The sequence below is a fragment of the Passer domesticus genome, chromosome 6, assembly GCF_036417665.1.
Source record: "Passer domesticus isolate bPasDom1 chromosome 6, bPasDom1.hap1, whole genome shotgun sequence".
NCBI lineage: Eukaryota > Metazoa > Chordata > Aves > Passeriformes > Passeridae > Passer > Passer domesticus.
Genome location: NC_087479.1, coordinates 36292484 through 36320426, shown reverse-complemented (window position 1 = coordinate 36320426; position 27943 = coordinate 36292484). Strand labels below are relative to the sequence as shown.

General features: G+C 36.2%; 1 protein-coding gene across 9 annotated transcripts in view; it reads right to left on the bottom strand.

The window, feature by feature from the left end:
* The window catches only part of TTBK2 (tau tubulin kinase 2), an 83468-nt gene that overhangs the window by 373 nt on the left and 55152 nt on the right, over positions 1-27943 (bottom strand). For 6 of the 9 annotated variants that reach the window (XM_064424519.1, XM_064424518.1, XM_064424522.1 and 3 more), the window contains 5 exons: positions 26160-26371; positions 24383-24983; positions 18993-19241; positions 9954-11221; positions 5632-8959 (listed from right to left, as the gene is read on the bottom strand). In XM_064424519.1, coding sequence (XP_064280589.1) covers positions 8491-8959; positions 9954-11221; positions 18993-19241; positions 24383-24983; positions 26160-26371 — 2799 coding nt within the window. In that variant the 3' untranslated portion in view covers positions 5632-8490. Of the gene's footprint in view, positions 1-5631; positions 8960-9953; positions 11222-15370; positions 15407-18992; positions 19242-24382; positions 24984-26159; positions 26372-27943 lie in introns of those variants that run through there. The other 3 variants (XM_064424520.1, XM_064424523.1, XM_064424527.1) reach the window with 3 other exon arrangements.

The window sequence follows — 27943 nt, the reverse complement described above, 5'->3', positions numbered from 1 at the left end:
TAAAAGACACTGTGGTGGTCAGACAACAACCAGACCTCAACACCAATGTACCACAGCACTGTTGTTCTGATCTTGCTTTTCTCCCTGTGTTTCAGTTGTACAGCTAAAACATACTGGAGCCAGATCAAAATCACTCTTCCACTTCTGACACATTCTAGATTTACATTTTTTAAATACAAGAGACTCAGCTACCTCTCATCACTACAGAGTGGGCAAAATTGTTACTTTCATCTTCAAATTAATACAGTTGATTGCTATTTCTTTACACACCCTTTCTGTGATCACATGCACCATCCAGAAGCCATGCCATTAAGTTTTTGGCTGAAACATAATTTTCTTGGACTGTTACTGAGTAAATGAATTCCCAATTTGTTTCCTGTGAAGCTATCCAGACTATTTGTATAAATGGCAAGAGCTAATGACCTGATCATGAAGCTTAATGAAAATACTGCCAATTATTTGAACAAAGGCAGAGCTGGCTTTAAATTTGCCTGAATGCATGGCACAACAGTGGTAATACTGAGAAAGAGATCCAGGGAATTTTCTCCAATTCTTCTGGACTTCCCTAAAAAGCTTGTCCTGCTGTGCAAAGTGCAGACTGTTTTCTGGCAGCATAGGACTAAGACATTTAGGCACACAAACCACAAATATTTGCGATGATTTTACACTCTACTTTTACACTCATGCTTAGCATTACTAGAAAGAGAAATAAAAGGGTCTTGGAGGAAACTAGAGCAACTGGTAGCTTAACAGCATTTTCCCCATAGCACTCAGATGCAGTGATAACTTCTATTCATTCATTTCTCTGCTATCTGCTGCTTATGTTTATTCTACAGAAGGAGACAAGTCTCCTCAAGAGACTGTAAAAGCTTAGTGACTACATCCAGACAGCTGATTATCCCCAAAAGTGGTCAATTAGAGTGACCTCTGACTAAATAAAAAAATACAATTTTGAAGGGGAAAATGCCATCAGCAGCTGGCTTTTCAGTATCACCATATTGTTACTTAAATTGACCTAATCTGGCTGTGCCAATCCTTTATTGTTTAGATGAACACAGAAGGGATAAGAACAAATAGAAAGGCTTCTGAGGAGGCCCATTTGGATCTTTCTGTAGTTACTAATATACAACACATGAACCTACTAAATCAGTTAAACTTCCATTGATCCAGTAATTTCAATTTGCAATATGAACATCTATTCACGTTGCAGTAGCACCAACACACACTTGCTTTTTACTTTCTTGAAACCGAGAAAAAAAAAAATCACCGCTGAAGCACTTCATCCGTTTAAATTACAGGGTTACAGTAGTAAAAAACACTGAAAAACTGTTCAGCTAAAGCTTTATAAGTTAATGAATCATTATAAAAACACAACCAAGAATTGAAGTTTTGCATGCTGAATGAATATTTTATTTAGAACCAGTTTATAAAAATAAAATACAAAATAATTTGAAAACAAAACTTAAACATTGTACAAAGCCTTGATATGGTACAAATGAGAAAATAAATAATTACAACTTTATGTACAAATGACCATTACAAGGGCATTAACTCTTTATGCTCTTGGGTGCCTGAGCAAACTTAAATGAAAAGAATGGCTTAAAGGATTTCCAAGGAGGGGAAGAGAATTGCAATTACTGAGTAAGAGAATTTGAAAGACTCAACATTTGTCTTCCTCAATGGTAAAAAACAATATCGGAACTACTTTCCACTTAATTTAATCACACTGCAGACTTTACTATCGAGTACTTGATTTCTTTTGGGGTTTACAACATTGTCTTTTTAATAATGCACAGATTTAATTCTTTGTGGTATTGCCCAGAGATTTTAGATTAGCAGCCATTGGTTGGCCACTTCAAAAAGTCAGTACTTGTCTGAAGGCATTGCTGGTGATTTCCTTAATTTACTAGTTTGGATGTTCATAGGAAAGCATTTGAAAATTGGCATCTGTTAACACAAGCACTGCAACTTGAGTCTGGACTGACTCTATAGAAAGGAAAGTTAAAAGCTGGGGAAGAATTTCCAATCTTGCTTTCTAGCCAATGAAAGCAAAGATGAGGCAGAGAAGGCTGCTTGGCAACAAATCCAGATCTCCAGTCAGCAGAAAGAGATGTGAAATTGTCAAAAAAATCCTACTTCATTTTCCATCAGACCTTTATGACCATGCCTGCCATGCAGCACATAGAGGTTTAAAAGCATTTGATGCCAGGCAGACCAAATTAATTACATTGCATCTTTTGGAGCAAGCTGTTCTGCTGTTACCATAGGCCCTTTACATAAAAGGTCAAAGATCAAGTGATCTCAAAACAAACATCAAATTAATTCCAGCTGAATTCCCACAGACACTTGTAGACGATGGGGGTCTTACATGAGTAGCCCACTTGTGGTACTCTTTTAAAAGAAACCACATTGTACTCTTGGCCAAAGCTGGACCTCAACAGTGATTCTGACAGAAAAGGAGAGATCCAGAGGCACGTCATTTCATGTAATAATAATAACAACAATAAAAAATTTAGCATTTTCCAATTTAAAATACAGCAACAGCAAATGTGATATTTATAGTGAGTTTATCTTTTCAGTCCCTAATCAGGGGAAAGAGCCTTTAACAAAACAGGACCCTATACTGATTTTAATGAAGTTGCACCTGCACAAGAACAGCAAGAACTCCCATGGGTCCAAGCTCTTCATGTAGAGGAGAAACAGGAGCATAGCATTTGAGTTTGTCTTTATTATTGTTGAGAGAGAATGTGTTATCATCAGTGGAGAGTAAAATCAGCCTACCTGTTCACACCTGGATGGCAAGAGTCATTGTAAAGTTAATACATCAGTTTTGGAAACAATTGACTCCTGTACATTTTTCCTTAAAAAAAACCCAGCCAAACAAAAACCCCTCCTTAAAGATATATATTTAAAAGTCTGATTATTTAAACCATATGAAAATTAGTGTTAAAAATATTTTGGCATTTGACAATATCATAAGATAATTCCTGACAATTATTATATAATCCAAGCTGATTTTATATAATTTCTTTCACAAATATGTTTAGGGAAAAGGAAAACTGGCTTCAAGCAGACAGGTGAGGTATTCTTATGCAATGTGCATGTTTATGCAATTTGATTAGCTAAGAAATGTATGACCTATGCTTGTGAATTGCATGTAGTCAAAACATTGAACCTCACTTCCTTTTACCAGCATTCCTGGGAAACAAAAATGGTACTAATTACAACCAAAGACATTTGAGCCAATAGCAAAACAGCAAACAAACCAAATCAGCTCACTGCCTACTTGCTTAGCTAAAAGAAGTTGAATAAAAATATTGTGCCCGTTCTATAAATTCCAGAAAGAGGAATCATAGAATCATCAAGGTTGGAAAACACCCCCAAGATCCAAGTTCAACGGCCAACCTAGCACTGCCATGATCACCATCCAACGAGCACCCAAAGCTTTCACCAGTTGAAGAGAGGAATCATGGATAAAAATCAAGTCTTTATCCAGCCAACCCTTCTCTGACCATTCCTAAAAGTGGAAAAGCATACAGAGAATGCACCACAGATACCTTGGTGTTAACCTAAGCAGACCCTGACTCACTGAGAATGACAAGACAGACGGCTCTTGTCACCTCACAGCATCAGTCCTGCATGAAAAAAATCCATGTATTATAGGCCTGTCATGAGAAAGTTTGACTTTGAGCTCTCTTTTATTCTCCTATTCCTTTCCAGAAGACTGCTCTCTCATTTAAGATATATATAAAAATTGGAGGCACATATCATTCATTTTCCATTAGATCCTTTTAAGAAATTGGAATAATTACATTCTTCTTGCCAGAATTTATGCCTCTAAGTGTTCCATAAAAATGTTCAATTCATTACAGAAAAATTCTGTTTACAGGAAAAAGACTGTACTGTAAATCTGGTTTTATCTACATTCTCATCAAAGAGAAGAAGAAAAGAAAAATTAGAAGCATTACAGACAACCATTGCATAAATATTACTGCAATAAGAAGGACTATGGGAGTTTTGCCCAAGTAGGACTATAGAATGAGGCCTTGTAATATGAAAAAGACACAGAATTAGAATTAGGGCATAGGGACATTGCAGTAGATGAAAAGGAGACCAGAGTAAATCAAAGCAAAACAGGCCTTGGCTCACTCTGGTAAATTAATTCCAGTGAACAGGATGAAATAGCTGAGACTCTTCCTATCTATATGTATATACACACATGTATGTATGTATATATATATATTTCTATACAATATAATGTATCTATATAAGTGTATATGTAGATACACTTAGGTACAAATGTGTATTCATATATATATATATATAAAATCAAAATTGTGTGTTTTCCCAGCAATAGTTAATACCATAATACTACAAATCGTAGATGACAGAGCTCCAGCAAGTCTTTTTCAGATGAAAAATGTTTCAAGCTATTTTTAAATATATAGGACCAAATCCTTTCTTATACATCAAGACTGTTTAGTGAGGTATGCAAGAAAGCTTGATCTCAAACATGCAGACTTCAAGGTAAGAACATGTCCAGATTTCCAAAGACAGGATGTGGCTGGTGGCTGTAATGAATGCCTTGTGTCACTCTGCAGGGCTTTGCCTCCTGTATAATTATATATAACTAGCAGTTAAGACCTCATTTTGCTTCTGCCTTTGAGCAGTGAAATTTTCTACACTTAATGATCCTGCTCAGGCAGTAGATAGGTGCTTAGCATCATACAACTTGCCAACATTGCTCTACCTTTCTATTATTCTAGCAGGGTTTTACCTAAGTAGTAATTGGCATTTGTAATTAATAAAGAGGTTAATTAATATTGATTTTTGAGATTGTAACTTAGATTGATTTTACCATGCAATATTGTAGCACAAAAGTCTGTGTGAAATGTTTGGTGATTTCAAGTTCTATTTCAGTTTAAAGGCTTCATGCCTCAGTTTCTCTAAAAAATGCTCCAAAGTGCTGGCCACAACACAGAATACACCATAAAGAGGAAATAAGTGTGCAGCATCTGCACCTGCTACATGTCATGGCTCCATTGCACTGCCCTCCAAAGAAATGGCGGCTTGAAGAAGACAAAGCAACAGCTCCTTGAATTTTATAATTTCCCAGCTAATATTCCTATATAAACTGCTGTGTGCTATGTAGAGTAACAGCAGCCATTTTGTACAGTGGAGAAAAATCTTCCCCGTCCCTGAAAATGTGTTGCAGTTAACCTGCCATAAACTATTCACACATACTCTGCACAAGGGTCACACACATGTACATTGGTGGTTTTCTGCAGAGCCATTTCCACATTCAAATATTGAGGCTTACAGAGTCCTTAATGATTATATAGGCCCTCTAGAAATATTAAGCTAATATTTATGTATGAGTTGATCAGCTGACCATTACTTAACATTAACTGATTGCTATGTTAGACTACAGTAAGCATTTCTGTAAACTTTTGGGAGAAAGGTATCAAGCAACAAAAAACTCAAGAAGAGCAGGTAGTTCAAGCTAAGTTATTCACAATTGCTCCTCCATTCATATCTTCATGATTTTCTCCTTAGATCCTGTTAAATCTACAGCAAAAAAGCAACTGGGGGTATGCAGTCCTTCTACCTTTTTCGTCACCAAAAGAAGCCTGTGTCACCAATCATGACTGATTTCTCTTTTTTTTTTTTGGCATAGTTTACTATTTTTACATTGGCAAGTAGTTCAAGTACAAGTGAGTTTCTACAGCATTGGTTTATTTTACATAGTACTGTCTAACAATGGACAAGGTTGTACTTTGAAGACAACATAAAAGAGGTGTTATATGCTTTCTCACCTGTGAAGCAGTTACCGTTTCGGGATCCTGTTATACTAGAGAGAAAATACAAACACCTCAACTTCAGCATTTTCAGGCAACGATGCATAAAGTTAGTACTTATGAAAACTGACAGTATAACGTAGGAATAAACTTACAGGATGATAATAAATGCTTTTCAGAAATAAGGAAAAATAATTATGGGCTGCCAAACCACCTTAACAAATAATTCCAGCAAGTGCCCAGGACAAAAACATCACAATGTGACCAAATTCTTTTTTACCATAAGGAAACATGTAGAAAACAGGAAGGAAAAGATGGAATTTGTTGTTGTCACATTCATCCATTAGGTATTCATAGACTGTCACTGTTCCTATATGACAAGTATTCACAATTAAGAACTCACATCATGAAATAAAAATGAATAAAACCTATTTGTAATAAAAAATAAAAATACATTTTGAGTCTTTGTTCTTGTTCCATATGCAAATATGCACATGGAATTAGAAATTAAAAAAAAAAAAAACAACAAGCTGCAACACAAAACACTGGCTGGTTGAGAAATCAGCAGTCCTTCAATTTTGTACCAAGGTATAAAGGCTATTAGAATTTGTGCATTCCAGATTTTCTTGGCAGGGGTACAGGGGAGAATAGAAGAGGTAAGTATACAGGAACTAACAGAAAGGGAACTGTATTATTTGTGGTCCATAAATTACAAGTGAAAAATGAGAAAGAATGAGTTTATATAAGCATGTACATATATGTATATATAAATATTTATATTATATAATTTACCATGAGGACATGCAATTATTGGTATAGCACCTATTATACAATATAATACAAAGGAATGGGAATTTGCAATGGTACAGTTTCTTCAGAAAAAGCAGGTATACCCTACCTATTGCATTCATCTGTAGTGCTTGAAACCTGAATGAAATTAAGGTTCCACACTGTGCTACATTACATATGGGAAACAATATACATAGTAAGAAAAGAAAAAAATCAACATAGTCTGACAAAGCAAGTGAAATTCAGTGCAGCTCTAGGGCAGCTTTAATGCAGCATTAGAATGTGTTAGCTCAAAGACAAAATATTCCCTTTTAAATTCAAAGGTATTCATTTGGCAGAGGTTAAATAAAAAAACACAGATGCTGGCTGGAGAGGCATATGACTACAGCAAGCAGATCAGTAATTGACAGGTCTCCTATGCATCCAGAGTCCCCACAACAGGAATCATCAGGGAGGAGAGCTGGCTGAATCTTTCTCAGGCTTGTCTTCTTGTCTGTCCCTATTCTGACCCACTATGCTTTTCTGAATACAGCAAAAGGCGCTGAACCTTTCATTCCCTACAGGGTTCCTGCAGAGCACAAGATGTTACTAAGTAACTACCTAATAAAGTTGGAAAAATTAAACACCATGGACTTTCCTGAGAGTCAACAAAGCCTGGATATAAAAAAACACATTTGGGAAACTGAATTACAAGAATCAAATATAAAAATATCTCAAATTTCTTTCCATATATTTTTCTTTGATGATTCATATTCTTACCCAGATTTTGTAAGGGTGTTAAGTATATTACAGTCAGCGCTAACCTATCAAGTTCATGAAGTAGACAATTTCCTCATCTCTGTTTCATCTTTTATAATTTTAGAAAACAAATGACCAAAAATCCAAAACTTGATTGGTAATCATATCTGCATTGTAAGTGATCCATAACTAATGGAAAAACAAAAGTCAGCAATAACAAAGGGGTTTTTTCAGTTGAATTAAGGGGGTAAAGAAAGGTTCTTATTTTTTAACTTATATTGCATTTTACTGTAAATCTGCAAGATCCAGTGAAGGGCATACATCTACTCCTTTCTCTTATTTCCTAGGAGGGAATGCTTTTCCAAATCCTACCAAATGTGGTTTGAAGAACCCCACTATGACTCCCAGAAAACTGTATGACATAGAACTGAGAATCGACTTCTTGAATCCTAATTACTGCTAAGCAAATTTCTAAATAATATTGGTACAAAAACTTCTTGTCAAATATTATTATTTTAAATTTCATCAGTGTCAAGAAGGGGTAAGGTACATGATATTTAGGTAAGAAATCTGTGCCATGATAGGGGAGAAAATAAGCACTCAGTGACTCAGAGGTGAGTGCAGCTCAAAATGGAAGAAATTTATAAGGCAGAAATATCATCTGAAGTGTGTGCTTTTTTTAAAACTGCAAAGAAATGCTTGAGGAGTACTTATCGCCCGAGTAGTGACATCATTTTGGGAAAAACTGTTTCAGGCTTTCTTACATACTCCTTGAGTATGCAAAGCCTTAAATAATTAGGCCAAATCTTCTAACTAGGGAAACTAAACACATCAAGATTAATACCATTTTAAAACACTCATCTTCAAGATACTTTTTCACTCTAAATACATTGCACCTCTTTGACTACCCAGCCATTCTTACCCTGGCCTCTACTTCCCATCTTGTGGATCTGCTTGCTGCCTGCTCTAAGGCAAAGCCTGGTCATTTATTTACACAGAATGCTTTCTCATGAATAGTTTACAATGGCTACTTTCTTTAAAATGTGCAGATTCAACACCTTTTTTTTTAATATACTTTTTTTTGATTATTTTTTAAATACACAGTACACAGACACAACATGCATCAGATTTAGGAGGAGACTTTATACCTGTCAAGACCCAGTTCCTATCTGCTAAGCTTAGTAGTTGATTTGCTCTTTCCTGTGGAAGTCTTAGTGTTTGGGGAATGGTGGAAAGAGCTGCCAGATCCTTTCAGACCATTCTTGCTCGTTTTGTTGCAGCAGTGCTCTTGTTGGCAGGACCTCCTAGAAGATGAGGAGCCTGAATGGCTAGGAGGTGATTTACTCCTACCAAAATGTGGGGATGAACTCCTCTGATCATGATGGGATCTCCCAGCCCGGGATGGAGAAGAACTGGCAGTACGGGGTAAAGAGGAGCTCCTAGGGGAGGCACTGGGACTCCGGCGGGGGATGACAGGGCTCTTGGGTGGCGTTTTTGGACTATGAGGAGATCCTGGACTCTTACACTGGGTAGAACTCCTTGGTCTTTGAGATCCATTCTGCAGGATTTGAGCCAGACGAGAGATAAGATCTGAGTCCGAGCTGCTACTGCCTAGGACTCTGTATCTGCGTAACCTTAAGAAGAAATGAAGAAAGATTATTTCTATTTCCACCTATTCACTAAAATTCAAATAGAAACTCTGTATCACTAGAAACTAAGGACAGATATGCATTGCTGAACAGATATGTGGAACTCAACTTTCCTATTAGGTAGAGGTGTTTGGATCTAGGTTTTGGCTTCTGTCTTGTTCAGCTCAACACAGTATTTATATAAACTCACTTCCACAAGCAGCCTCAGTGTTTACAGGATAACGGGAATTTCCTGGTGGTGTTGGAAGAAGTGCACTGAAGAGCAGTGCTTATTGCCATTGCAGAGGGGTACATCCCTTCCTGCCCACCATCAGTGTACTTCCATACACAATTTTAAGGGATCACAAGGCCTGCTGCAACTTCCTTCAAAGGATTTTGCACTACTGTGTCAAAATTATCCTTATCTTGGGAATGTAGACACTGACAAAACTAGATTGTGGCTGTCTGCATACAGACGTGGCAAATGGGAGATCTTCTAAAATTCACTCTGCCCTCCTTTAATTAGTTGGTCTACGTAGACATGATCTGAGCATAGCTAATTGACTCAATGGTGATGGCTGCAGTCTCCAAATATTTACAATGTCTACATTAAGAACAGATTAATTTTCAAGGGGGCTGAATATAACAGCTCCTAAAAATTTCTATAGGTTTTTAAATAACCAGCAGTTCTGGAAAAGTGATCCCACTTTAACAAAATGTGTAAAGATTGAGTTATAGATTGTCAGGTTTCAAAATATTGAATACACACCTATTGATGTATTAGTTTTAACAGTGAACCAGACTTATTCTTGTGTAACAGCTTCTCCTCATTCACTCTCTAACAATGCAAGGTTTCTCAGAGAATTGAAGCCCAACTTTTTTTTTTTTAATTAGTTAGAGGGTAGAACTTATACAGCATTACAACCTGCACAGTAACTGCAGTCTAGCTCCTGAAAATCTATTTCAACCTGAAAATCTATTTCTGTTTCCTCTGCATTACCTAGCTTCTACCCCAGGTCTAGTAGGTGGTTTTCCTGGTGGTGGCCGAGGAAAGAACTGAGCTGAACTTGAACTGGTGACGTGATCAGTGGTTGCCCAAGACACTGGTCTTGGAATCTTGCTTTTTCTGGACTGAGGGCTGCTTGGAGATAAAGAGCTATCTTCATTCTGCTTGCTGAAATGAGAGTCCAGTGTCAATCTAGAAAACGAAGCTAAGACATCATCCTCAGAAAATGGTACTGGAGCAGCAGCCATTTTTTCCTCCAGTGACTTATCAGAGGCACTTGAGAGGTCACCAAGGAAAGATTTGAGCTGTCTCTTTTCCATAAGTAATTTCACCAAGTCTGTCTGATGGGCCTTTTTTAGAAGAAGTTTTTCCTTTGCGGAAACAGAAGAGGAATCTGACATGGAGTCTATCTCTTGTGCTAAAACTGGGATTCGACTCTGCCTGAATACAAAAGAAGATTTAACAGGGTCCTTCTTAGATCGATAAGAATTCTCATTTTCTGAAATGCAATGGAATAATTCTCCATTTCTGGGAGCATTTTTCTCTTTTTTATTCTCCTGCTGCAAAATAGTAGTAAGGGCCACTTGGTGGCATTTCAGGTCTTGGCTATGGACTTCCTCCTTATCAGAATGAAAACCATTTTCCTGAATGGCTGCTATTTTGCTTGCCTGTCTAGTAACATGTGCGTTATTAAGTCTTGAGGGAGACAATTCTGATGTTTTAGGTGCTATTGACTTCAGAACCTCATCTTGATTTGGCACCAAACAGACAGGCCTTGACTTGGATTCTTGAGCTGCTTCAGTATTTGTTAGAGGTTCTTCCTCTGCAGATTTTGAGTTTCCTGGCAAAGAAGAATTCTGTTCTTTGCTTAGCATTTCAATGGCTTCCTCAGAAACCAGTGGGAGCCCTTCTTCCTCAGCCTCCTCCACAGGAATATTTCCAAGCTCTTTCTCTTCCTGTATCCCATTGTGTTCAGGTAGGTCCTTTTGGTCACAGTCCAGGACACTGTCAGATTCTTTGACAAGTCCTCCCCTGTCAAGCACCTCTTGGCTAATATTAAGTACCAAATCTGGTCTGCTGGCACTAGCTGGAAGTGCATCTTCTGTCCCAACCAAACCTGGCAAACTTTCCTTTGGAGAGGAAAGCTCCACAGTGTGTTCCACAGACTGACCATCCTGCTCTCTTCTCTCCAGCTGGTGGCCATAGTGAAAGCTCTCCGAAGCAGACTGTGTGGATGCCACTGAAGGTCTGGGTATTGTTATCTGCATTGGAAAATTAAAGAAAAAGGTGAGAAACTTGGGAATGTTATAGAAAGTAACATCCTTTAAATGGCAGCTTTGGTTCCACGTCTTCAAAATACATTGTATAATGATTCCTATGAATCACAATGTTCAAATAATACCTAACTTCATAACATACATGTAGATGACCAGAAAAAAAAGAAAATAGTCTATCCTCCCAAGACAGAAATACAGGTAAAAAAACCACGCCAGTGAAAAATGTTGCAATTAGCAAGTAACGCCCTGGAAATGAGATCCAATCTCATGGGCAGATTTTTTTTTTTTTTTACTTTAGTTTGAATACTCTTAGAATAAGTTGTATATAAATGTAATTTTTTTAACAAGTACACAGCAATATTTTTAGACAAATTCAGAAGACAAAGAACACAGTGACATTTAGATTCAGAAATTCCATGCTCTTAATATATTTTTGTCTCGAAAAATAACTTCTCTGAGTATCCAGCATTAGTTATTACTTTTCCTACTGAAGCTTATGCCCCATTTTAACCAAGTAACCTGGTTAGGATATGTCCTTACCTAAGGTGACTGAGACATTGAAAAAGTAAATACTTACATATCTAAATCACTTAACAGGTCTGTTCCAATAGATACACGTAAAGCATTCCTAAAACTTGTGTATACCATTAAGTCAGATACCCTTTGAAAAACAGTTGGTTATGATGAGTGCTGTCTTTGGCACACAGCTTAACTTTTAGAGTGCATGTCAAGGAAATGGGAAACATGCATCCATATCTCTCCCTACTTGAAGGGCATAAACTCACTTCCTCTAGTTCCCATCAAAAAGGGAAAAAAACTAAATGGAGTTGTTTCTCACCTTCCCCATTGAAGACAGGCAACTATACAGACAAAAATGCAAGAATCATGTGCTGAGAGGGTGAGAGAATGCATACACAAGAGAGAGCACATACATAAGTTTTGTCTCTGGAGACATGGGAGGAATGCACTCTCACATGAAGAGGACTCCAGCATTCTGGCTTATAGATATTGGTTGGAGTAAGTTGGTGTAAACAGCAAAAAAAATTAAAAATCAAGGGGCTACCATTACATTTTTTTCTACATGGACAGTGAGTTCAGCTCTGTGTTTCTTTCTATTCTGTAGCCTCATGAATCTGACACAATCTGTACTCAACAGAAAGTGGAAACTGGAGTCTGAGTTTGGCTAAAAACACTTTCTTGATTCACTGCTAGAGAAGAAGAGACAACTAGTGGAGTGTTGCTAGGATTCTGCTATGTTATAATACAGATTTTACTTGATTTTGTTAGAGAAATTATACAGAGTGCTGAACTTACTAGGCTTGTGCAAGAGCTAGTACATTGGTACTACTGGCAATAGAAACAAACCAAACCAAAAAAAAACCACACAGAAACCTGCAGTAAGAGTCTACTTTTTGTCTCCTTTATAATATTATGCCTCTGCAAAGAAATTTGAACTGAAGGTTGTATGAAAGAGCCAAGGGTATATAATGCACTGTCCTGTAATTTACTGCCATTGCCATTCTCACACAAGTAAACCACTGCTACACCTCACATTTTGGGAGACAGCTCACAGATCCCTGTTCAGAACAGACCCACCTCCCAAAATCCTCCCTACCTACTACTATCACTCCTACTGACTTTTTAGAGTGTAATCCTTTGCATCCCTTACATTCCATGCCCAGATTAAGCTCTCAGCAGGAAGTTAAAGATAATTAATTATATGTTTACTAAAGTATATTGGCTGTTTCTACAAATAGACTAATATGGGGATAAACAGGAGAAACATATGGCTGCAATTCAGTGTTATGGAACACTAGAATAGTGTTCCATATTTATCAATAGCCCCATATATATAGTACTGCAAGCATTGCAGGCATTTGTAGGAACTTCTGGGCCTCAGGACACCATCATTTTTAGTAAAAACTCACATGTGGCAGGACCTAATCCTAGACTAAAGAGAAGTAACATATGAAGATTTTTTTTTTATCTATCTGAAAAGAGGCACATGTTGCTCTCCACAGCTCTTTAAATATATTATTTCTTCTATAATGTTAATTTTGGCATTGATTTACATGGAGGTTGCAAGAAATGGGAAGAGGATGGAATAAGATGCAGAGCTATAAATGAACAACTGTGTTTCCAAATTCTCTAATGTGACAGGTAGCTTTTGAGGATAAAGAACATAGAGATCCATGTGTACAGTCTTTCTCTAAGGCTTATTAGCCACAGCTTAACTTTTGAATTCTTTAAACATCTTCCCTTTTCAGTTATTCCTACACCACTTACCAGACAAAATTAGTTTTCTTTTTTTTTTTTTTTTTGTTCTAACATAAAGCTATATCCTATACAGGACAAATACTGATTGCTCTAAAAATAGTATCTTTGATTCCTTTCAGAGAATGACTGTGACTGTTAATAAGTGGGTAATTAATTTGGTAACATGACTAAAACAGGTACTCATTCAATTTGAAAATACTTCTATATAATGCAATAACCAATTGAAGAACATTCTTGAACTTTACTGCTGAAAAGCAGAAGCACTTACAGACTATTATTTCACAACACTTACATAATACTCCTGTGATACAGCTATTAATACAGCTATTAAAATGGTCAGCATTGTAGTATTTTTCTTGAGTTCCAAAGACATGGCTCTTTTTAAAGAAAGCATTGATTTGCCTCAATGCACAGTTCAGAGGTGTGAATTTTTTTCCTTGTAATTACAGTTGCACTAGAATCATAATAATAGAAGACAAATATTTTAAGAAATAAATACATCTAAATTAAAGATTATCTTCTGAATGATACTGTAGACAGTACGTAGACTCATCTACAGGCACAATTTAAATTATATTAATTCGATCAATTATAACTTAATTACAGGAGAAATAATCATTATCCATTATGTTCTGAACTGTAACCACCTATTTATTTCAAGATGATTATAGTATGAAGTGTCGTCATGGAAACAATTGTTGACCCCAGAGTTAATCAGCTCTCCAAGGGAAATCCCACAGACCACTTAGCTCCTAAAACATCTTTACTTATTTATGCTAATGAAATTATGATGTTAGAAAAAATTAATAAATCACACATGTTTTGGATAGGATTGGCATTTTTAAAGAATAATTTAAAAAAAAAAGAGATAACTTCAAGTACAGACAAGAATACCTGCAAGTTGTGATTACAAATTTTGGGAATCATAAAAGCACTGCTGATGCCAGAAACACAAATGTGTTAAACAATTACAACTTTTTGTATGTTTGGGTTTTTTGGCTCAATGTATGTGGATGCTATTACCACAGCTAAGTCCAGACCTTCATCACTTTTCTTCTGCTCCTAGTAGAGAAACCTGCAGAAGCAGAATGGCCAAAATGGTTCTGTCACTACAAATGGAAATGTTCTCTACAGCAACACACTATTCGGGAAAAATTAAGTAATTCATGCTGATTGCTTGTCCTCAACTCTTAATTACTTAATTTATAACTTGGAGAGTTTCCATTGGAAGAATTTAACATGCTGTACTATTTAGTTCTTCTTTACACGAAAGACAGATGAGAAAAAAGTATGCTTGAAGAATTTCCTTCAGACAAAAGACTGCTCTGAAAAGGCAGCATTTAGATTCCTATGTATCAAGCAATTTCCTCTTTTTATCTTTTTACTTGGATAAAAGTAAAAAATAAAAATTTTTACTTTTTTGCATTAGAAAAAGAGTGTATGGAAGAAAATTATTCTAGAAACATCATTATCAACATAACATCCAGTTGCTTAAAAAAATGTGAGTAAGCCAGAGTAAAATTTATTGGAAAATTAACAGTTATTAAAAATTACCCTGTCATGAATGAGGTGGTAATCATCTGCACATTTTCCCTACTCAACAAAATCAAATCTACTGTGTATGAAACAGTTCTCGTAGCTACAAGCTGGACTAGCTTCTTGAATTTCTGCCTTGAATAAAACAGGGAAGAACCTAACTGACTCCATATAGTTACCCATCAGGATGGGTTACAAGCCGCATAACAATTGTGTAAAATCTGCAATTAGAACCTTTTTTCTACAGACAAACTATGGTTTTAACCATGGCAGCAGTAAAAACACAGACTCACCAAACAGAAGAAACCTTTTTCCTCTTTTCTTTCAAGAACACATCTATTTGATAATGCGCCGTGTCTTGAAAATGAAGTTCAGAAAAGGATTTTAGACTAATGTATTCCTTCATGATATTGCAAATTCTAAACCAGAGTGTTAATTATCTGAGTTTTACAGCAATCCTACCATACGTGACAAGTTAATACCACTGACAAATTTGAAAAGAACACTTTGGGGTTTTGTTTGTTTATTTGTGATCTAAAAGGGATTGCTAACTGTGAAAAACAACGTAAATGTTCATTTTCTTGCTACTGCAGACTAGCAAAACATACTAAATTAGTTAATAAAAAAGAGCAAAATTTACAATTATGTGCACTCCCAGCTAATAAAATTGAAACATCTAAAATAAATTTAAAAAATTATAAGGGATATTCATTCTTTCTCTAAATAACCCCTGAACATGTCAAGACGTCTTACCTTATTCTTCTATATCTCCCTGAATTTCAGTGAGATGCTTAAAAATGAAAGTAAATTTTTCAACCCAGATCAGTATATTATTTCTCATCTTGGATATGAATATGAAAGTGATGGCTTGCATTTCCATAGCTTCTTGTGTGGGAAGATTTCAGAGCATTTTGTAACTAATTATATAGTATTATATAGTACATAATTATAATTATAAAGTATATAATTACAAAATATTTTTAAATGTTCCAGTAAGGTAGAAATTTGAGAATTTTAAGACAGAAATATTTGTATAAGTACCAACCAATTCTAATTGCTTAACCTGAGAGACACAGTTTAGCCTTCCCTAACACAATGAATAACCATAAAATGATTAAATTTAAATTAGCCTCCCTGCACATACCTGATTAAGCACACTGAAAAAAGAAAATACACCTGAATGACAGACAAAACTGGAATCCACCTTTGTTAAGGGCTGTATCATATTGTAGAGCAACCAGTTTAGAAGTATTTTAGAATGCTGCCATGGCTAAAAGAGGTGTTCCCTATCTCAGTGGAGAATTAGAGCTGAGAAACCAGAGATAAAAATCTGCACTCACTGATTTTGATTGTTTCTTAAGACACAGCTGCACATTTAGCACTACAGCTACTTAAGCAGTAACTTCTCACACAGCCCTGGGCAGCAGTTGCTGCACTCACATCACCTTTACCACTGACCTCACACAACACCCAATGCAGCTCTCTAAATGAGCAGAGAACTCATCTGGTTGGAAAATTTGCAGAAAGAAAAAAAAAAGTTAGGTTTCAAGAGGATTTGATGTATAATTTGACCACGCTGTAGATGAGAAGGATACTAATAGCACTCCAGACACACTTTTCAGACCCAAGTACAAAGAATTCATCTGGGTTTTTTTTGAAAGCTGTAATGCTGCAACACTCTTTTCTTTATGCTGCAAGTTGAATAACTAAGGAGAAGGAGAGGTGAAGCAAAACACTCTTTCATAATTTATGTATGGCAAGACAGGAGTCCTCTACTGAGCAAATATAGACCAACCTACATCCTATAGCCTCTCTGCACTAGTGAGCAGAGAAGATACAGAGATTTCATGACCTCCTCTATTTGATACCAAAGTACAGGAAGATAGGTTAGATCTCCTGAACCCTTATTCATCAAAAATCTGGAAAGAAAGTCACTTTGCTTGATTTCAGAATCAAATGTATCATTTCTTATTTTTTAATACATGACACTAAATTCAACAGTACAGATCCCTGACCTCTGCAATTCATTAGTTATGAATGCTGAACCAAACCGCAGACATCAGGAAAGATGTGAAAATATATTCAGTACAAATATTTGTACAGATTAACATGAATGACATTAAAAATCTTTTCCATATTTAAAATATGTAAAAAAGAGAAGGACTTGCAAAAGTTTTTGAATTCTTCAGTGAGTCATAAAGTATATGAGACTTTCATTGTTGGAATGAACTAAACAATCACATGCTTGTAGTTTCCATAGGAAATGACAAACTGGTAATTCTTAACATAGTTATGACTTTCAAATGACAGCTCAAAAAGCAACACAGCCGTCAAGCACTTACCAGGTAAAAGGAAAGAAAAAGCTTAATGTTCACTCCACCGAGTAGCAGCACCTGGCACAGTGCCAGGCCTTCTACACATGACAAAGTACATCACTTTGGAGCAGTTATTAATATTCCAGCTTACTTATTTTTTGGATACTAAGGAATTCAGAGAAGACACTCTATGCCAACTTGCTTTTTCTGAGCATTGTGCACATTTTACTAAGTTTTCCAATTACACCTGCAATAGATTCTGATTGAAAAACTTAAATCATAGACACAGAAACAAACAAACAAAAAAAAAAACCAAAAAAAAAAACCCACAACAAAAAAAACCCACCAAAAAAACCCAACAAACCAACAACCAGAAGTTAAGGTCATCTTGCATCCTAGGATACAAACCAATGCTGAAAATTACTGAAGCTTAACTCCTAATGAGTTAATTTCTCCTAGGTCCCTTTCCCTACTCAGTATATCAGCCATCATGAAGATGTGATATTTTGGTATCCCATCAAGTTCACAGTCATGAACATTGGGGAGCTACTGTTTGTTTTTATACATCAAGCACAGAATTTTTTTTTTTATATTCAGCTAAAAACCAGTCGGGATTTTACCTTTTTATCACATACCAATGATCCTACAGAATTTTGAAAGTAACTAAGCTTAATGAATTACTTTTAATATCAATACTCCTGTTCATTCTTCACTGAGAAATGAAAAATTGTTTGTAATATAGAGCTTTTTATACATTGGAAATGAAAGGCAACAAAAAATATAATCCAAATGAAATATTAATGGTAAAATGATGATGATATGTTAGTCTTATGCATTAATGCTATGTCATACTGCTTTACCCAACAATGCAAACTCACACTACTTAGCAGATCTCAATATTTTTGTGATACAAAATTAATTTTTGTAATACAAAAATTACACTTAACTTCAATAATGACTGCAAGCCTTCATCTTTCATATTGAAATACAAAATCTATAAAAGGCCCCTTTCTTTGGTGGCATTTTTCATTACCTGTGACCCCTGATAATTGCCATCCTTATTTTATATACTGTAAGCCAGGGAAAATTTTATTATTTGCTAATTTCCAAAAAAATAATCAGAGTATTTCTAGATCCTTTTTTGTCACAATAAAATCATTTAGGACCGCCCAAATTTTAATATGCATTCCCAGTTTGAAATTCAGCTGGTACTGTGATTATAGGAATCCATTATTCTTGGTTTTAAATTAAGCAAAAAAATAATTTTTTCTAGATTTTATAATCCTATCTTTTTTTCAAGACAAAATCCATGAGGAAGTGAATCTGTCTTCCCAAACACCCAAAGATGTTTGTGCTCCAGATCTCAACCTGTATAACAGCTCCTCAAATATTCCCCCCTTCTAAGTGGGACAATATTATCTTCCTCACAGAGTATTCCCAGCTCTATTCCTGGAAAAGATCCATTCTTACTCCCCCAATCTGATCTTTCAAAACATTTCTAGGATGCTGTGTATAGCAGTATGACTGGCATATGCCTACCACCAGACTGTGCAGAGCAACTGAAAACGTTAAACTTGACAGATGACTGCTGCAGTGCAGTCACTTCTATGAAGACAAGGCTTATTCACCTGCTCAGGTTGTGCTTTTGAGATGCGAATGACAGGGGGGCACTTGCTGCCACAGGGAATGACAGGAAGCTGCCTACGGGCAGTTGAGCGGGAGGAAGAGGAGTGGCTCTCAGCTGACTGACTCCTTGGCAAAGCAGCCTCCCTCAGAGGGTCCGAGTGGATGGACAGATAGGCTATAGGGCTCATGGTGCGGAGGATGGGACTTGAAATTCTTGGAGTGGAGAAATGCAGCATATGACATGAGTTGAGCTGTGAGAACAACATGGCGGGGAAGAAAATAAGGTTGAATATATTTTAATAATTCTTGTTTCTGTCTCGCCTGTATGCATTCCCTCAAAAACCATATTCACAACTCCCTTGGAGGCTGAAAGTTCATAATTTAAGAGGTGTCTTAAGTCTAATCTTCACATTTTCCATCATCCATTTTCAAAAATACAGTATCAAAATCAAGAGTAATCCTCATTTCTCTAGCTGGCATCTTCATTCATTCAGTCTTAGAATCATAGAATCATTTAGGTTGGAAAATAAAATTAGATTATTTAAGTCCAACCATTGCAACTATTATAACTGGTCAGTAACAATATAGGGCAAATTTAATAAACTAACAGAGTCTGTTTCAAGGCCATTCCGTACACCGGTTGATAACTGGCTAGCTGATCATTGCCTGATCCTTTCAAACACCTAGCACATCCGCACAACATCACATCTGTGTTTCTGAGATTACTACATTTATCGCATATACACCCACTGGAGGCTTTACAGCTGGGCCAATAGCAGCATACATTAAGAACTGCACCTGACAGGATTAATTAGTAAGGTTAATACTAAACAATTTTGATGAAATTTCCCAAACATGGGACCAAACTAGGAGGATACACCGGCCTGGAGAATCAAGGGACAATTGCTTCATCTTGAACTACAATAATTAAAGCATTTAGATTAGAGGTAAGAAAAAAGAATAGGAACTGTAAAGTCTTCTAAATTATTAATTTTAGACAAAGTACATTTTAAAATTGCATATTGATGATTCTAATAAACCTATAGCTTTGATATACAAAGCTAAAATCAGCTGGTTTTTTGCAAGACCTTTTCCAGTACTGAATGGTACACACTATCCAGTATCTGATGGTGACACACTTAAATACCTGTAAATGAGATTGCTGTACATGGTTTGCAATTCTTTGTTCCAATTACAGTTAGAGAAAACCATGAAGAGTAGAGATAAGGAAATTTTCTGCAAGCTTCATGCTTCATGAAGGTGACTTTTTGTTTTATACCACTGCAATTCTAACTGATATCCTTTGGAAAGCAAGGGCATCTAGCAAGAATTTCCGTTTCTAAGGAAAAGCTATCCTTTAATTGTGTCAGTACTAAAGCTTCAGTTCCCACAATGCATAGCTGACTTGCAATTGGAAAAAATAAGTATTTCCAGTGTCTCAGAAAAGCAGCAAATGAGGAGAGAAGGTACATGAAAATTGAATTACTTACAACTCAGAAATAAATAGAAATTTAAGAGCAAGCTTTTGATAAAATATAACCTTGACATACAAAATTTCCATTTCAGCAATATTTCCAAATAACAAAAATAAATAGATTCACACAGTAAACCCTCTTATATAATACACACACACACATATATACATACACACGAATTTGTGTCACCAGCCAAGTGGGACCGAAGCAAACTGTTGTTTAATTTAAACTGAAAATGAAGATGGAAAGAGCTGTTACATGTTTAATTACTTCAAATCCATTAAAAATCTGAAATATCTGAAATGAAATGTCTCTTTGGAAAATACATGTTGTAAGGTTTTGTGCAAGCACTGTATGGAGTTTTTTGCAATTCAAGGCCAACACAGAAAATTAATGAGGCTGTGGGTCCACAACACACGAAGTCCAGTTCTAGATCATTAGTATCAGGAAACTATACTAATGTAGGAAAAGAAAACTAGAGCTGTATGATGCAAAGTGCTGCTCCAGTATAAATTCACTTTAGTGTAGATCAGCTCAAATTCTTTTGACAAATTAGCTTCATACCAGTAGATATTACAGCAAATCACGCACTGTCTGTCCTGCAGCCAAAGCCAAAATAAAGCTATTATTAAAGCATAAAGTCAGCACAGATATCCTTAGCATGCTCTGAGTATTCAACAGATATGTGATCACGTGTCCACAACAAAGCCAGATTAAACTGGTCTTTGCCGGTAGCACACAGAATCCATATTGCAACTGGAAAACCAAGATAACATGAAAAATGCTTCTCTTACCTGCAGGCCTTTTTTCATAATAGATACCATAATTTGATATCTTTTTGTTATGCCTGAGACTTTCTCATCCCCAAGCCAATAATTTACACATTTTTCCCTGTTATTTTTTAAGTTCAAGTTTTCTTTCTTAACTGGTGCAACTTGACATTTTTAATAGAATGCTGATGCTGTGTATAACAGGTGAGAAGTGATATTATCAACAATTACAGGAAGTCTACATACACAAACAATTTCAGGAAGAATATTTATCTACAAATGGAAGGACTGTAGACCAGAAATTTCTTTCCTTCAGGAGAAAATAAAATTATGGGTGAGTGTATGAAATACTAGTTTCTCATACAGAAACATCCATGATTAAAATAGTGAGCAATAAAGCTCTGAAAGAAATGAAGAACAAAAAAAAATCACCAAAGTAAAAAGGAAATATTCAAAGAAATACTTGACTTACAATAGGAAAATTATTTTATACATTCACCACTGAAGTAATTGCTTGCATATTTAACAAACTTATCAAAATAAGCCCAAAAAGCAAAACCATACTTTCTTCTAAGTGACAGTGAAGCAGGTCAGTGGAATATATATACCCATATGGGAGATATATTCATAAGCATGATGATCATGAATACTGGCATGTCCTAGAGTTTCAAGCTGTCTGAAATGAGTGAACTATTTCAGTAATTGTAAGTTTCTAAACTACTACAATTTCAACATCTATTTTAAACCCTTTTAGTAACACACACTAGATTTACAGTCCTAAAATTAACATTCTGGGATCCAAGCCTGCTCTTAGTAACTGATGCAATATAATTAAATCAGCAAAAAAGTAAAGTACGACCTTTGCCTAATATTTTTGTTGCCAGGAAGGTGCTACCTAGAAAAAAAATACTAAAGAACAAGAACATCTTATGCATAACATTGAAAAAAACAGTTTCAGGGTAAGTACTCTGAGGAAGAAAGAAAAGGACTCTATCAAACAGCTCCCTGAGGTCAACAGGACTTTTGAACAGAGAGAATGGCAGGAAGAAGAGGTATATACACACACTTGTTCCCAGTGAAATTACAAGAACACTCACCTGTAAGAACTAGGTTCTAGTACTCATCAGAGGGAGTATTTAAGTACCCTTTATAAAGTGGAATACAACAATGAAGGCCAAAAAGAAAAACTCACCCTGAAATAGCCTCTTTCAAGGGCTAATGAAGTAGATGGGAGACTACCCCAAATTGCCATCACAGTTGGAGTAGACACATTGTAGAGACACACTCTGTTCCCAGCTACTAAACTGACCAAGTAATTTCTATTTTCTTTATTCCTAGGTCAGTTTATATTTCTATCGTACATCATTCACCTTTGAAACACCAAGTTCCTTCCTGCCATTCATCTTGCACTTACAACACTACTTGCCCTTCCAGCATAACATAAACTACATTAATTTCCCCCTTCTTTGAGGTCATGACAAATGCTACTTATCTCCCTGCAAAGCCAGAGTAAAATATAATTTCACTTGAGTTTCTACTTCAGCCAGTATTTCTTCCAATGCAATTTATAATAATTAACTTTATTTGCAACCATTTCTGCTCCCATGTCTTGAAGCTTCTTCCTTTTCAGACAAAGACATTGTCCATTTTTTGCACTGTAGTACATAATATTTGTACCACCTCTACTTTAAGTTTAAAGTAGAACAGCTATTTCCCCCAAAAGAGTCACATCTGCATAAAGCGTACGGTTGTATAGCGCATTTGCATAAAAAATTACAAGCTGTTTTTAATGGCTTTTGAAATTAAGACACTTGATAATTAGTATTTTTTACAGGACAAAGTGCTGCTCTTTCTTATTTGTTTCACTAAAACTGACCTTAAAATACAAAACATGAACAACTTAAAAATTTAAAATAATTTTTCACCTTTAACGGTTTCCAGCCATGCAAAATTCTTTAATGCAACTAATATTTTAAACTAAATCTCAACAATCTGTTGTTTAACACAGTTCTGCATTTTCTACTATACAAAACTAATCTTCTATAAAATACATAATTTAAAGTATGATGTCCAAATATAATGCCTTATGAAAGATATGATTTTGCCTTTTCCATACCAATCTAGGCATAGTTGAAATTTTACTGTGCTGCTACAGTTAATTACATTATCTCATTTTCACTATAAAGGGTATTCCACACCTGATAATAAATGACTAGCTGCTGACAAGTTTCTTTTTCTAATGAGATGGTAGTAACTTTCACAAAAAGTGGTGATACAAGAAGAAAAAATGTAGCCAGGTTTCTTGGCTCAAGGGAACTTAAAAGAACTGACCTTTAGATCATAGATGCCACAATATCTACTTTAAAAGGGGGAGAATTAAAACCATTACGTGATTCCCAATCACTTAACCTCATTCCTTAAGTAAAGGCAAAGAAGTCTCTGTTTAGAAACAGTGACAGGAGAAAAAAGTGAATGTTCAAAAACTGTGCAACAGAGAATTCTTCAGAAAAAGAAAAAAAGGATATGCAACAAAAGCAAAGCAATCTGTTTTGGCAAAAAATATAGTAGTAAAGTAGGAGTTGCAAAAGTATTTTAGAAGTGAAAAACATCAACACTTCATAAAAGGCAACAAGTTGTTTGTATAGGGACTATTAAAAATTTCTGAAGTAACAGAAGAAACAAAGTGAAATTCAGAAGCAAACACTGCAGAAATCACAGTGAGACGTGAGAGCAAGTAACTGTTTCTTTAATTTCAGCCACTTAGGATTTTTCCTGGAACACTGTAGCACAGTATTTTACATATTCAATTTTAATTTTATGTTTATGTACTGTAAATATAATAAATATGTGTTCGCATGTGTGTCTCACTGATTAGGAATCACTGCACAAGGAACTTCTTTAGATAGACAGATAGATAGATAGATAATTCTTTGCTAAATGTGGCCAGTTTTGTGGATCACACCTGCAGAACAATTAGCACTTCCATGCATGACTGTAAACAGCTGTGCAACAGAATATGGAAGATCAGTCTTCAAGAATCAAGTCCCATACCTGCTGAAACTAGGAATTTCTGCTACACTGCTGTATTTTAGTGACGACCTTTACCATTTCCTCTTACGATTCTGAATGAAGAAGAGATTTTCTTACCGGAGTGATTGCTCCTTCTGCTTGAGCTTCCATAGGACTTGTAGGGGTGGCCGCAAGAAGCTGTCCTGCAGCCCCAGACAGAAGCTCCAATCTATCTGTAAGCTGTTCAGATGCAGCAGGATGACATTCCATGTCGAGAACAAACTCCACCCCTGAAGTTTGGTTCTTGGCATGGACATTTTTTCCTGCCCAACCGCCCTCTCTGGACTGCTCTTCCGGAAGGGACTCCTCTAGAACTTGTAATACCTCTGGCTCTTCATCTGAGGGACTTCCAGTCATTTTGTGCCCTAAAGCCTCATTTGTCCTGAAGTCCTGCAAGTCCCGTTCCTTATCTATTATCACCCATTCCTTAGAATCAACCTCCTGCCTGCAGGAGCTTAGGTTAACAGCTACAAATCCATTGCTCATAACACCATCAGCATGGTCAGGAGAATTAGCTGACACAGGCTTTGAAGCATCTGGAAGATACTCTTCATCATAGTGCCAAACATGGTCCGTGCGGGCAGTCACAGGAGCAGGAAGAGATGTTTTCTGAGAAAGAGGAGGAACAGCAGCAACAGGAGTCTCTGCCACTTTCAAGTCTTTCTGCTTCTTCTCCAAACTTAGAGAAAAGAAGTTAATATCTGAATTAGTTAAGAATTAATTAAATAATGTAAGTTACATTTGAGTGTTTTCAGAAGAAGAAAACTAGATTTATATAAAAAATTGTTGTCATATTCTAGGACAGCCTACAATGGTTCAAAGATCCACAATTTGAGACAAATAAGTATGGTGTCAAGTAAAAATGGATGGATGGTCTTAGAAATGTACACATTTTTAATTTTAGTTGTAATGTATATCACATTGTATTGTAAATATAATTACCAGAATGGACAATTGTGAGAGAAAAAAACTCAGTAGTGAGTACAGATGTCCACTGTACGTAATTTGTTACAAAGCAAATACTCAAAGAGGAACAGAAGAAACAGATGTCTCCTGCAGCAATTATTATATGCTTTCAAGAAGAATGTTATATATTGCTTTGATCGATTCCTTACTTATGCTTTGCATAATTTGTTTCATCAAACAAATTCAAATTCCTAGCTCCCCCATGAAGTATTCAGAAGGATTTTGCCACTGTCATCACCCCAGCTCTCTTCTACTGTCCCCACTCAGCCTCTGCCTTTCAGTCAGATTTCACTGTGTCCCTCTCCCCTTATTCTTTCTAGACACAGGCAAACTAAATCCATTTCCATACTTCTGTCTCTTCTCTACCTTCAAATTCCATTTTAAGTTTTCTGTCTTCCACCAAGATTTTTTTATGTTGGTGCAACATCTTTGGGCATAACTAAGTCTGCTGCATGCAGGTAGATTTCTAACCTTTTCACTCCAATTTCTGTAAACTTCCCTTCTCATGTCATATAGCCTAATCTCATGCTACTTCTATTGAGCACCTGATGTGAACCTTCTTATTCAGGATGACTTGTACTGACTATCAAGAGTATGCCACTGAAGAAAAAGTTAATAAATACCAGGTTTACAACTACTAAGTCTTGAAATACAAAATTCCCTAGGTGTGGAAGTCCAACTTCAACTGTATTCAAGCAGTAATCATTTCCTAAAGTAGCTGCCAAGTAGTGGAATCCATTTATGTAGCAATATTATGAAAAATACTTTGCTGTAACTTACATAAGCATACTCAACAGCTCTATTCCTGCTCGTCACACAGCATAGATAACAGTATCCTAATCACATATCCTTAAAAGATCCTAGCAAAATGACAACATAATTTCTTTACCAGGTCTCAAGAAACTTATCAGTGTCGGGCTTAGACTCCAAGGTCATACGCTTCTCCAGTTCAAAGCTGTGAATGGAGCGTAACTTCCGCACCAGTGGAACATCTCTGTCTAACTGGGTGGTCTCTGAGCGAACTCGAATTGGAGAACCGAGGCTTGGGGCATTAAGCATTCCATTCCCTGGTCCGTGGCTGTTTTCTTCCTCTGTGGCAGCCTGTGCAAAATGTAAAGTAAAAATGTAACTCACTAGGAGTGGCACAACAAGAGGAAGACAAGGTACTACATGGTAAAGGCCCTCCAAGTTTTTAGAATGTGAAAAGCCAATTTGTGTTTGGAATGGTCTTTAAGTTCATGCCATAGTTAAGGTAGTTTAGATATGCTCTTCAGCACACACCTACAGCAGACAAAATACGGGCAATATATCCGTTCTGGGTAAGTCTGAGAACAGGAGTATCAAAGACACAGTAATACAGTTACATTTACTCTGACACTTCACACCCATTTCTGAAATTTCTTTAATAATAGTCAGAAATGTGGGAATCCATGGGATTAGAGGATTTTAGGAAAGCTGGGAAAAAGAAAGGCCGCAGAGACAGTAAGGATAGTAAAATGCTTAAGCAACAGAAAAGAGATATCAGCAGTAGTGAAGACAAAGAAATAGAACAATAAAGCTATGTAGTTTGGCTTTCTAAGTTGCAAAAAGGTATATTTTAGTAAATATTTAAAAGGTTAAATATTAATAGGGCTCTGTGCTTTGTCTTTTATAAACAAACTATTGTATGAGAGAAAAAGGTGCTATTGTTTTAATCAAAGCTACGTGTGCTTCATGTGGTTGGATAGAGCGACTGTCAATATGCTTTTGCTCTATGTAATTGGCTGAAACTAGGTCTGAAACTGTCTTATAATATGTTGCAACATTAAGTTTCCTGGGCCTTCTGTCTGGATAGCGAGCTGCTCGCATCAATCCATTGCCATAGCCATGTAATGAGACTGATGCTTCTTAAATAAACAGCTCACGACGCTGTTCAGGTGTAGTCTCGTTCCGTTCGTGTCTGTATATAACTGCCGGCATCAAGAAACCTAGCCTTTGGTAGCATCTTTGGTCTGCTTTACAGTCAAGTGCTCTTATTAAAGAGAAGTTAGCTTCCAGGCTCTCTTTTTTATTCTCTGGAACATATAACACTGTTATACACTAAACCTACTAAATACTTCTGTGACTTTAAACTATGTTTTAACCCAACTGCATTGTATCTTAATAATGACTGAACATGATTTAGAATAATAACTGAATATGATTTAGAGCTAGGAAATTATGACCATCCTTGGTTTCTACAGGTGTAACAGAAAGTGCCTTTGTTTGAACTGGAACAATCTCCTTTCTCTCTCTTTGGTAAAAACAAACAAACAAATAAGCACATTTGAAAATAGGCACCATGCCTTGGTCTTTCCCACAATAGATTTGTTTTCCTAGCAAATAAGGAGTAACAGCTTCAAAACTAGACAGCCCTCCTAGATAAACAATATTTTAATACCAGATCTGTTTCCATGTTAAGAACACTTTTATATCAAGAAACTGGCAACATCTGTCCAAGCATAAAATACTGTGATTGTGAGTAAGGAAGACAGGAAGCAATTCTCAGAAACCACTTTTGAAAATAAAGCAGTATTCTATTCTAAAGACCAGGCAATGAACCTCTGAATCGGCACAAAGGTATCATATCTTATGGAGACAAAACCACCAAGTGAATTAAATGGATACTGCCAATCACACTGATAATTTGCCAAC